The 12,347-nt window shown below is 37.5% G+C and overlaps 1 protein-coding gene across 1 annotated transcript; it reads left to right on the top strand.

Moving 5' to 3' along the window:
* On the top strand, positions 1-10,254 carry LOC143282966 (charged multivesicular body protein 2b-like). Its single transcript, XM_076588893.1, has 8 exons — positions 1-164; positions 1,851-1,942; positions 2,381-2,422; positions 3,048-3,149; positions 5,163-5,213; positions 6,774-6,876; positions 9,090-9,196; positions 9,750-10,254. The coding sequence occupies exons 1-8, from the start codon at positions 128-130 to the stop codon at positions 9,855-9,857; spliced, it is 642 nt and encodes a 213-aa protein (XP_076445008.1). The 5' UTR covers positions 1-127; the 3' UTR covers positions 9,858-10,254.
* Positions 10,255-12,347: the final 2,093 nt, after the last annotated feature.

Raw genomic sequence — 12,347 nt, 5'->3', positions numbered from 1 at the left:
GTCAACTTCCTGTTATTTGTCATTCTCAGCTGAGGATTGAGAAACACCTCAAACGAACATACTGAAATAACACTGGGAGGACACGATTTCATTTGTCAGAGACCTTGTGCGCTTAGAGTTCGTGAAGATGGCAGGGTTTTTCAGCAAGAAACCGACGGTTGAACGTAAGTAATTCTTTGCAATTTTATATCGACAGATATATGAAGATTAGTAAACTTAAGGAAGTAGAACAAACTGTTGTTCAGAACTTCAAACTGAAAGTTCAAGTTGAGTAAGCACAATTTGAGTTGACTTTACTTCGTAATTAGAGCTTTGTTGGATTAACAAGGAACGTTTCAGCTTCTATAGAGGCTGCTCTTGCTGTATTACTTCCACAAAGTCATGACTCAACAAGAACTTGCCTAACTACTACTGAATAAGCGGATCGAAGTTGATTTCCTCTTTGTCTTTGGTGTTGACAGCCGTCGTTTTCTTATTGAGGAGACTATTGCCGCCTGCACTTAAAGTCGGTGTTATGGACGTGGGTGGTTGGTTGTGGGAAAGAAACATACAAAGAAAGTGAAGATGATAAAGTTCTATTCTACAAAAATACTGTATTAGTTGTTACTGACGTTAGCCATCATCATGGTTTGCTGGCACATGGATCAGACCACAGACACTGATATTAATACCCAGGCTAAAGTGACCATGATCAGAGCCAGGAAATGACCCTGTTACATAGTTTTTGGATTGCCGCACAAGGATGACTAGATCTGGGAGATTTGACTGCCTGTCCAGTGGGCAAGCAGTAACTTGATTAAGTCTGTAGTCTCTAGTAGGTGGCAGAATTAACATTCATCTGTCCATCAGTTTGTCCTGTCCCTCTTATGTCACTTTTTATCCTCCAACTTCTAAGTCAAATAACTCTTTTAACAGTACGTTTTTGCTTTTATTCTTAGTTTCAGCTTGCTGACCCCCGCCCCCTCCCACCTCCCCCATTGCCCCCACTCCCCCCAACCCACAAAAGAGAAAAGAACAAAGATAGAATCTAATATAGGGCTAACATAGTTGGTTAGAATAACTGGATGATACTCAGGACTGGTTTTTTTTTGTTTTTTTTTTATACTTGGTCATCGCTATGATCAATATGATTTATAAACACAATAAGCTAATGTTGACTGGCTGTGAGTGTGATGGTACTTACTGCAAGACTGACTGGAGATACCTTTGAGGACCTCACAGACCCTGATCAATACACTCCACTTCAATGACACATACCCAGGCTGCAAGTGGCAGGCACACACTAAATTGTGCTTATTATGAATAGTGCATCCCAGTCTGTGAATATTTTACTATTGAAAAGAGGTATGATTCTGTTCAAAATGCTAGGGTGAGTTTCTTTTTAGAAAAAAGAATTAAAGATATTATTATTTTTTAAAGCATTTTTCAATGATTTTTTAGTGTTGATAAGTTATTAATACTTGTCAAGAAATACAAGTTGTGGTGTTGTGTTAAAGTTGAAAGGGCACTTCAAGTAATGAAGTGGCCCTTTTTGGACCAGTTAAGGCAATAACGAATGCAAATTATTCAGATGTGCTGCATTCTTGCAGTCTTATAATGTGTTAAGAAGAAAAATAAACCACAAGAAAACAAACAAGAAAATGATCTGCCACATCACAAAACCACCCATACACAAATAAAGTTTTAAACATATATATATGTATTTTAAATTGTTATTTAAACTCTTTGAATTTATTGAATATGTCATGTGTAGACTTGTATAATCCTGTATTTTGGGAAGAGTCAGATGTATACATGGATGCTTATGTAATGTAATGCATTAGACCAGCCAGATTCTAATTGCTCTCCAGAACAAATCCGCCAGAATGATAGAGTTCTTCGCAGGCAGCAGAGAGATTTGGAAAGAGACAGAGGTTCCCTGGAGAAAGAAGAAAAGAAACTGGTGAGATGTGTGTGTGTGTGTGTGTGTGTGTGTGTGTGTGTGTGTGTGCGTGTGTGTGTGTGTTTTCACTTACATGCATGTCTGTTTGTGTGTGACTATGAGTGCATGCATGTGTGAATGCATATGTTTGAGTATGTCTGCTGATACTAATACAGCAGGTAAATTTTCAGTCCTTTTCAATGAGTATTTTAGATAAGCCACCCAAACTTACATAAATGAATGTTTTAGAAAACAACAACACTAGATTATTGAAAAAAAGAAGTTTTCTTTATTCTTGAAATAATCTGTTTCAAAATAACTCATTTGACATAGCAGAATAAACATTGTTTTCAGAATTATGATCACAAGGTACTGTACCACTCACATGGTCATTTTCTCTATCTCACATTCTGCTTATAAAGTGATGTGTTACCACTGTTGCATTTCTTTCCCTTTCAGGAAATGGAGATCAAGAAAGCTGCAAAACAAGGGAATAAACAGGTAAACCATTAATCTTTTCTGTGGTAGAGTTATTATTTTATAAAGAAAATATCTTTGTTCATCCGTAATTGCTATGTTGTATTTGAATTGGAATGCTTACTACAAAACAACAACAACAAAAACAGAAAAAAAGTGAAATGTTCTCTTGTTCATATATTATAGTGTTACAAAACACACACACACACACACACACACACACACACACACACACACACACACACAAAGAAAAGTGCTGAAATTGTTAAGATTCTTGTTCAGTCAAAGTTGCAAAACCAGAAGTTAGAGTAGTATTGGTGACTTTTATATGGGAAAACAGAGGCGTACATGGTAATTACATTAATGATTTTTGTGATAAAATATTTAGTTTGGGAAGCATTTATTAAAGTAGTCATGTTAAAAAAAAATGCAGGGCAACACTGGAAACATACAAAACAGACTATACGCACCTTCACTTTGACATGGAAATAGTCTTATTGTTAATTGCGGACATAATGCATATTTATATTATGATCTTAGTAATATGTATCTTTGCTCAATCTCAGTTGTAGCGATGACAACTATAATTTTCATGTGAATGATATTTATATATATGTATAATTGTGTGATTTTCTTTTTCCTCATCCAGGCAGCCACTATTTTAGCCAAACAACTGGTGAATTTGAGAAAGCAGAAGACAAAAAGCTTTGCGGCCGGCTCCAAAATGCAAGCTATAGGCCATCAGCAAAAGGTGATTTTATATTTGATGTTTCATTTATTTCATTTATTAAAAAAAAAAAAAAAAAATGTGTGTGTGTTGCTAGTGTCATCCTTTCAACTACTTACAATTTTAGATCCAGATTCAGATTATATAGTAGCCAATGAACTGACAAAGGTTTTCATTTTTAGATCTCATCACTTACTGAATAAGTTATTTATTATTCACTCAGATAAATCTGCAATGACAAAGAGCAAATACATTAGAATACTGTAGAATACAATATCATACAGTACAGTGCAATGCAATACAATGCAATACAACACATTTTTACATTAATTCATGCTCAGGTGAAAAGGTTTAACTGCAGTTGGTAACAAAGCATGTGAATAATTTGATGATGAACAAGATCATATATGACAAACAGTAAATTTTACATAAATGCATAAATAAATCTGTCCCATCTCTGTGATTACCTAATTCTCCACACCCATCTTGCTTCCTTCGATCAGTTTCAAACCCACTCTGTTTCTCACACTCAAAGTGTTCCCAGATTTGAACACTCCAGTCAACTGCTGCTCTGTCTCTGTACCCCACTCTTGGAATGGTCTCCCTTTCTTTGCTTTGTCAAACCCCTGTACTCAGCTCTTTCAAGTCTGGCTTAAAACCTATTTCCAAAATAGCCTCTACCTCCCCTCCCTCTTACCATCCATAATTTCTCACACTTTCTGTCAATGTGTGTGATTTTAAAGTTCTGTCTTTCATCCTTTTGGGTATGCATGTGTGTGAAAGTTGAGTAAAAGCACTTGGGTTTTGTCTCTTCACAAGATTCAGCGCTATAGACATGCAGTATGTATTTTTATATTTATTGTCATTATGATTGAAGGAAATGTACACAGAGGAAAAGCCATGAGGAAAACATAAAATGCACATGGTTACACACACACACACACACACACACACAAACAAACAACAACAACAACAACAAAAAACCCAACACATCCATACACTTATTGAAGAGAGGACAATAATTTCAATTATCATTGATTCATTATCACATAATAATGACAGTTGACATCAGTTCATTATCAGTCATTTGCTTGATTAGATTAACATTTAAGAATACAGGCCTCTGTAATGTGTACTGTGTTGTGCACTGTACTGCATTGTACATGCTCCCTTAAATAAAAGGCCTTGGTTGTCAGTCAGAAAAGACAGAGGTTGTGAGGCAAGGGAGATAACTTATTGCAGGAAGCTGGTTGGGTTGTGGGGGTTTGGGGGTGGGGAGTGTTGCTCAGCATTTTGACTTTTTCAACCCTGTGCTTGGGCATTGCTCTAGCATCAAAATTTGTTCATTGAAATGGTAAACACGTTCCTATGTATGCATAAACTGCAATCAAAGGGAATTAACTTCTATAATATTTCTGGCTGTGTCTGTATGTGTCAATTTGGAGGAAATCTGGACTATTTCAGTATATTTTCTTTGTTTTTCTGCATCAGTATGGCAGAGAAACCTGTCGAGGCTGTAAACTCCCAAGTGTTGAAGGGGTGAAAGATCGAGTTTGTTGATGCTTTCTTCTCATTCTGCTTCCATGTCGATCAGATATTTTAGCAGATTTGTTATGCTTTGTTCATTTTCAGCTTACATGTTGACCAGACACCTTTTTAATCAACCGTTTTAGTAAATTTGTTATGCTTTCTTCTCTTTCTACTTGCATACTGATTAGACACCTTTTTAATCAATCATCTTAGCAGATTTGTTATGCTTTTTCTCTTTTCTGTTTGCATGTTGAATCAGACGCCTATCTGATCAATGATTTTTGCAGATTTTTTTTTTAATGCTTTGTTCCCTTTCTGTTTGCATGTTGAGCAGACACATTTTTAATCAACCATTTTAGTAGATCCCCCCACCCCCCACCCCCTCCTCCCCCCGCCCCTTCCCCTTTCTCCCAAGTCCGTGATTTCGTTCCATTGTGTGGGTGTTTGTTGGCATGATCCTTCCAGTGAAAACAAGACAATGAAAGGTTTTCCCTCTGTTGCTTTCAGGTGATGCATTCCAATATGAAGATGGCAAAGGCCATGGGCTCCACAACAAAGGTAAGGGAAATAATTAGAACAAGAGAGGCAAGGCCTTCAAGACTCACTTGTGATACACTTAAAAAAAAAGAAAGAAATCCAAGCTTTTTATGTATTGAGTATAATTTCAAAATGTAATGTTTAAGATGAGAAAGATCAGTTTAAAGTAAATTAAGTCCCCTAGCATTAAGTACAGAGTAATTTCCCTTTTTTACTATCTGCACCAAAACGTTTGCAAAATAAATAAAACTTCCATGCTGAGCAAAAGAAGTTCCTGTTTGAACAGAAAATGATAATAATGACTCCTCTTGTTGTTGGGTCAGAATATCAGATCAAAGTGCCAAGTTTACAGAATACAAAAAATATAAATATAACAGTAAATGCAGTTTGCATATAATTAGGCTTCATTCTTTATTTTTTTGTGCCCATCCCAGAGGTGCAATATTGTTTTAAACAAGATGACTGGAAAGAACTGAATTTTTCCTATTTTTATGCCTAATTTGGTGTCAACTGACAAAGTATTTGCAGAGAAAATGTCAATGTTAAAGTTTACCACGGACACACAGACACACACACACACACACACAGACAACCGAACACCGGGTTAAAACATAGACTCACATTGTTTACACAAGTGAGTCAAAAAACCCCAATAACATCAGATAAACCACCTCAACAGTTACAAACATGTTGTTTGTTCTTGTCAACTGTGAGGGAGCGGGGTTTCTGTGCATGAACGCGACTACTTGTATCAAATTTTCTTTTCCATTTGTTTGTGTGTGTGTTTGTATGTGTGTATGTTACAGTGTGTGTGTGTGTGATACTGTGTGTGTATAGTATTTTCAGGTTCAGTGGCACCATTGTTTAGTTTATCATCCCTGATATGGCCCTGTGTGGTCATCTGAGCGAAAAATTTACAAAGATAAATGAATGATTAGATAACGTGTGTGTGTGTGTTGGTTTGTTGTTTTCAGATGTGTGTTTACTGTTATATATGGAGTGATGGCATGTGTTCTTGGTGTGTTGCTCTGAGACATGTATTATTTCAAGTGTGATGGTGTGTTGCTGTGCGACGTGTGTTATTTGTGGAGTGAGGACATGTGTTCTTGGGGTGTTGCTTTCAGGCATGTGTTATACATATGCAGTGATGACACGTGTTGGTGTGTTGCTTTCAGACTTGTGTTATACATGCAATGATGACACATGTGTTGGTGTGTTGTTTTCAGATGTGTGTTTTACGTGGAGTGATGACATATGTGGTGTTAGTGTGTTGCTTTCAGACACATTTGTGTGTTATACAGTGACACATGTGTTGGTGTGTTGCTTTCAAATTTGTGTTATACATGCAGTGATGACACATGTGTTGGTGTGTTGCTTTACGACGTGTTTTATCCATGCGTTGATGACACATGTGTTGGTGTGTTGCTTTCAGACGTGTGTTTTACATGGAGTGATGACACATGTGTTGGTGTGTTGCTTTCAGACATGTGTTTTACATGCAGTGATGACACATGTCGGTGTGTTGCTTTCAGACATGTGTTTTACATGAAGTGATGAAATGTGTCGGTGTGTTGCTTTCAGACAATGGTGGAGATGAACAAGGTGATGGACCCCCAGAAGACGCTGCAGGTCATGCAGGAGTTTGAGAAAGAGTCCACCAAGATGGGCATGTCCGAGGAGATGAGTGAGTGACCCCTAAATCCCCATCCCCCATAGCCTCTTCCCCACCCACACATGGTGTTTTAATGTGCTCATACCCTGTCTTAAGTTTAATTTTGAGACTGTTGTGTTATTCATTTACGGACTATCTGTTGCCCTGATATCAAGTGCCTTTGTTTAAGATATGTTGTAGTCTAGCACATCATTGACTCTTTTGGTTCATGAAGTGTGGAGCACACAATCATGACATAATCTGAAGCTCCAATGTATGATTTTCACGTTTTGTGTAACGTTCTAGGATTATATATAAAAAAAAAAAAAAGTCCCAGGGACCAGCTTTATGAACACGTCATGTTTTCTTTCCTTTCCAAAGCATCGGGGATACATATTGATAGGTTGTCAGCAGCCCAGGTACTTGTCTGTCATATCCATTTACATAGTTACTTTCGGGTTTAATATCACCACCCACCTCAGGTGATACAACTGAGAGGAATAACCACCCCAGGTAAGAGTGGAGGAGGGGGGGGAGGACCTATCTAACTCTACACTGACACCACCAGAACAACAGCACATAAAAATGTGCAGTCAAAATGCCATTAACTCACTCCGGATGATGGAACGCTATAGCGTTCCTGACGTAAGGTAGCGTTGCGGACGACGGAATGCTATAGCGGTTTTGACAATTAAAATTTTTTCCACGGTTTCCTCATGGGGTAGCATAAAAATCGCAGCTACACCGGGCATTGCGAACGTGTCAAGGGTCGAACGGAAAGTTTCTTCATGAGGTTCCGTAACTATACACTCGCTGGCCTGCCGCTGACCTTGGTACTGGATCATGACAGCGGCTTTTTACTGCTGCTGAAGTGATCGAAATGCTTCAAACTGAAGGTTTCGACATCGACGATGATGATGAAGACATTGAATAAAGTATCTGCATTGAAGAAAGCTACCAGCAAGAAGTTACTGACAGTGACTCAGCTTCTGAGAGCTGTGAAGAGAGGGAGGGGGGTGGGCGTACATACAATGTGAGGAAGAGGTGTCAGTGGGTCAAGCACAGGGAGTTTCATTCTGTTACTTTGTGTTTTGTATTTTTTTGTGATTTTTTTTTTCCTAACCCTAACAAATGGGTCATCTGCAGGGGAAACCAAGGGAGAAAACTATTCGTCCGGAATGAGTTAAAAAAGAAAAAAATTCTGAGTGACTGTGAACTCTAAACATTTGGACTGTGAACATGGTGCTCCATGCATTAAAGTAAAGGCCGTCCTTGATGTGAGACTGAAAAAAAGTTTGTTGAATCCAAAATAAGAAAATATGAACCAGAGTGATTTGTTACAGTGTGTGATTGTTTGGGAGAGTTGAATTTTGAATTTAATTACACATACCTAACTGTGACCCACTAGTGCAGACTCCTTTTTTTGTTTCTTTGAGTGCCTCCATGCATGTATGTGTGTGTGCATTCATTTTCTTCTGTCATACCATACTTGTATACATTTCTTCTTTTTTTATACAGTTTGATTCACATCTTTGCTCTATCAGTGATATTTGATGAGGGAGAAAAAAAAAATGGGGAGGAAAAATGCACTTCATGTGCTTGTGAGAGATTGTGTGTGTGTGTATGTGTGTGTGTGTGTGTAAGTGTGTGTGCACGTGTGTGTGATTTAAAATTTGTCTCAGGAATTTCAAAATGATTTGAAACATTTAAGAGAATGAATAGGTGAAGAATAAGAACAAAAATGGAGAGGAGAATGAGAAAAGAAGAAAAAATAGCGAGAAGATATATGATTATCAGTATCATCTTAGGAAACCAGCAAATCACTGCTAAGAAAGAAAATATTTTTTTGCATGAAAACTATTATTAACATTATCACATGTCACATTGCATAATATAATTTGACTGAAAGAGAATGAGAGGGTGGGGGTAGATGAGAGAGACAGGGAAAGATTAAGAAATAAGCATGTGCATACATGTGCATGTGTGTGTGTGTGAGACTGGGAGAGAGAGAGAAAGGGTGTGTGTGTGTGTGTGTGTGTGTGTGCACTTCCATTTTAATCTTTTAAGCATGCTCAGTGCATATATTGCCTCTGTGTGTGTGTGTGTGTATTTGTGTGTGCACACATCCATCTTCATCTTTTTAAGCATGCTTGTTGTCTATATCACCTGTGTGTGTGCGTGTGTGTGTGTGTGTGTGTGTGCATGTGTGCATGTGTGTGTGTGTGTGTGTGTGTGTGTGTGTGCAGTCAACGATACGCTGGACGACATTTTGACGGAGTCTGGAGATGAAGAGGAACAGGACGCCATTGTCAGCCAGGTGTTGGACGAGATTGGCATTGAGATCACTGACAAGGTGATTGATTAGCTTCTTGCTTCTGCATTGATTGTGTGTTAGTAAACTTGTGTGGGGCATAGGAAACTGTGTGGGGCACAACAGGGTGAAGTTGGGAAGATTGACTCTGTGTGTGTGTGTGTGTGTGTGTGAGTGGGCATGTGTGTGTGTGTGTGTGTGGGTATGTGTGTGTTTGTGTGTGGATGTGGGTGTGTTTTGTGTGTATGTTTATGTGTGCATGTGTGTGTGTGTGTGTGTGTGTGTGTGTTTGTGTGGGTATGTAGGTACTGGATGAGCATACAGTCTGCCCTTTCCATTTTCAAAGCGACAGCAATGCACATTTATGTGTTATTAGAAACCCCAAGGCAAGCAAGTTCTTTCTCTGTTTGAGAATGATTTTTTTTCTTCATTGATTCATGTAAATCATCACAACCAACAGACCTGGAGGAGTCTGGTGAACAGCGTGTTTTTTTTGTTTTTTTTACCCTGTGAGGCACCTCATTGACCCTTCACAGAGTTGAAGGCAGAAGAAAAAGGTAGCACATTATCAGTGGCTTTGCTTGTGTTTGTGCAGATGGTGCATGCTCCATCTGCCAGCAAAGGGAAAATTGGAGAGTCGTCGAGGGCCCGTGTGACGGACAGTGCCCTGGAAGAACAGTTGGCCGCCTTGAAGGACTTGTGATCTGTCCAGCCGTTGCCTGAACGTGATTGTGCTATACGTCCATGGTGTCTTGTGTAAGAACAAGTTTTTTGTGAACTCCTTGACTGCTGAACTTAGGTGAAGTGAGATCAGTACGACATGAATTTGAGGTGCAATTTGTGTACTGTTGTTTTTGTTCAACATAAGCGAATGTAATCCCAAGATAAAGAAACCCAAGTCAAGAATGGTGACTGACATCCTGACCTGTAAGATCAGTCTTATCTCAGTGAGGTGTGTAAACATGTATGCATTCATGTGTGCACACGATGTCAAGTCTGAGAGGAATGGTTTGAATCGGTGCGATGCTGAAACTGATTTGGCAAAGAATGGGTTGGGTTGTTTGGTTTTTGTTTTTTGTTGTTGTTGTTTTTTTTTGGGGGGGGTTGGGGAGGGAGGCTGAGGAGGAGGGATTAACAATTATTTTAGATGTGTGTTGTTTAAAAAAAAAAACAACATTAGTATATAATATACATTTTTTCTTGGCGATTTGAGGTTTTGTCATAATACAACAAAATCAAACATATTAAATCATCTGTGTAAATCTGCAGAAAGAATAATAGAAAGCAGAATTATGCATTTGAAATGGCATCAGGAAAAGTGGCTGCATTAAAATCGTTAGAATCACGTAATTGTTCTTGATTGAAGGATCTCTGAGGTTTCTAGTAAAGTAAGCATACCAGAGCTGATTATTGTAAAATGTTGTTTTTTTTAATCTCGAAGCAATGTAACAGGCACAATTTTCAGCAAAACTGTATGAATATACTAAAGAATAACAACAACAACAACAAAATGTATATAATGTTGGTGGAAAAACATGTTTTGATTTCCATTTGATTTTGAGTTAGCCAAAATACACTTGCTTGATGTGATTGATAGCTTTTCTTTGAGCTTCAGTTTGTATATTTATGTTTAAAGAAGTCTTGTTGTTGTTTTTAAGTATGTGGCATATTTCAAAATTGTTGTTAAAAACCACATATGTAGAACCTTTATACTTATCATGGTTCAGATTGTTCTGTTCTTTTGCAGCATTTCATTGTAAAGTCATTATATCAGAATTATGCAATGATATATCGTGTGGCTGCCATTGTATGATTCCATCTCCTTGCCTTTTCTGACAATCATGTCTGGTGTTTTGAAATACCAAAGGCGGTATTGCTTCTTTGTGACCTCAGCAATATTATAGTATATTGAACACTGAGTGAGCTGCTGATTTTAAAGAAACACATTCTGATGAATTTACTTATTCTTTTCAGATCAAATCACTGTATTCATATCAAACAAATCAAATCAGTGTATGCATATCAAACAAATCTAATCAGTGTATGCATATCAAATGAGATTTGGTGCCTTGTTGTCTGTAGGAACAGTATATCATGATGTTGTCAAAGGTGCAATCTGTTGTTCCTTGCCAAAATGCATTCCAGTTTACTTGTTCCTCTCAAATCAGTCTTATCAGTCAGGTGCTGTTTTGTCTTCATAAACAAAGTGTTCTGGGTTTTATTTTCTTTTTTATCATCCTTATTGCTGTTTGTTTCCCTTCGCCTTTGTTTCGGTTTGGTTTGTTGATGTACGTCGTCTTCTTCTTCTTCTTCTTCTACTTCTTCTTCTTCCTCTCCTTCTTCTTCTTCTACTTCTTTGTTTTTCAAAAATGCTTCTTGATTATTTTGTCAAATTTTGAAAAAGGTTTTTGACTCAGGATAATTTGCCATTGAGCAATGGTTGAGGGTGGTAAGAATGAAGAAGATGAAAAAGAAAAAAAACAAAGCTCTTTGATTCAGGATAACTTGCAACAGGGCAATGAGTGACGATGAACATGAAGAAGAAATAAGGTCATAGACTTAGGATGACTTGAAACAGGGAAATGACTGACGATGAAGGTGAAGAAATCTATAAGGTCCTTCTACCATGGTAGTAAATTATGGACTAAAAAATCCTGCTTTGTTTCCTTTGTCTGGTTCTCTTTGCATCAATACATCAAGATGGTCAGAACCACCAGTGTGTGTTCTGTGTCGTATGTATGCAGATACTTGCCATGTGAGAAAGAGGAAAATAGTGAACATGAAATTTTTGTTCAGTCAGAATGTAAAGCTGTCATTTTATTCAGTCCAGAAACTTGGGAATCAGCAATTGCAATGATTTGTTACTGGTGCTAGAAGTGCCCTGGGCTGGTGATTATGATAAAAATGTAAGCAATATTCCTGCATTTTTTTGTTGCTAAATCATTATATTTCATTTTTAAAAAAAAAGGCTAACTGCAGTTAATTGGTGTTTAAAGTGTTCTTTAAAAAAAAAAAGTGTGTATAAAGTGAGAAGCAGAATCAATTCAAACTAAAATATTGCATATAGTTTTTTGTGTTATTTTTCATTTACAATGTTTTGAAATGTTTCAGAACCTGTCATTGACAGATCTCTTTTGAAATAATCATACATAGGCCTATATTGATTTTGCTGCTTCAATTTTTTTGTGATTGT

This window comes from Babylonia areolata, chromosome 6 (genome assembly GCF_041734735.1).
Source record: "Babylonia areolata isolate BAREFJ2019XMU chromosome 6, ASM4173473v1, whole genome shotgun sequence".
Classification (NCBI taxonomy): domain Eukaryota; kingdom Metazoa; phylum Mollusca; class Gastropoda; order Neogastropoda; family Buccinidae; genus Babylonia; species Babylonia areolata.
Note: the sequence above shows the minus strand (reverse complement) of the source record. Positions and strands in the feature narration are given on the sequence as shown.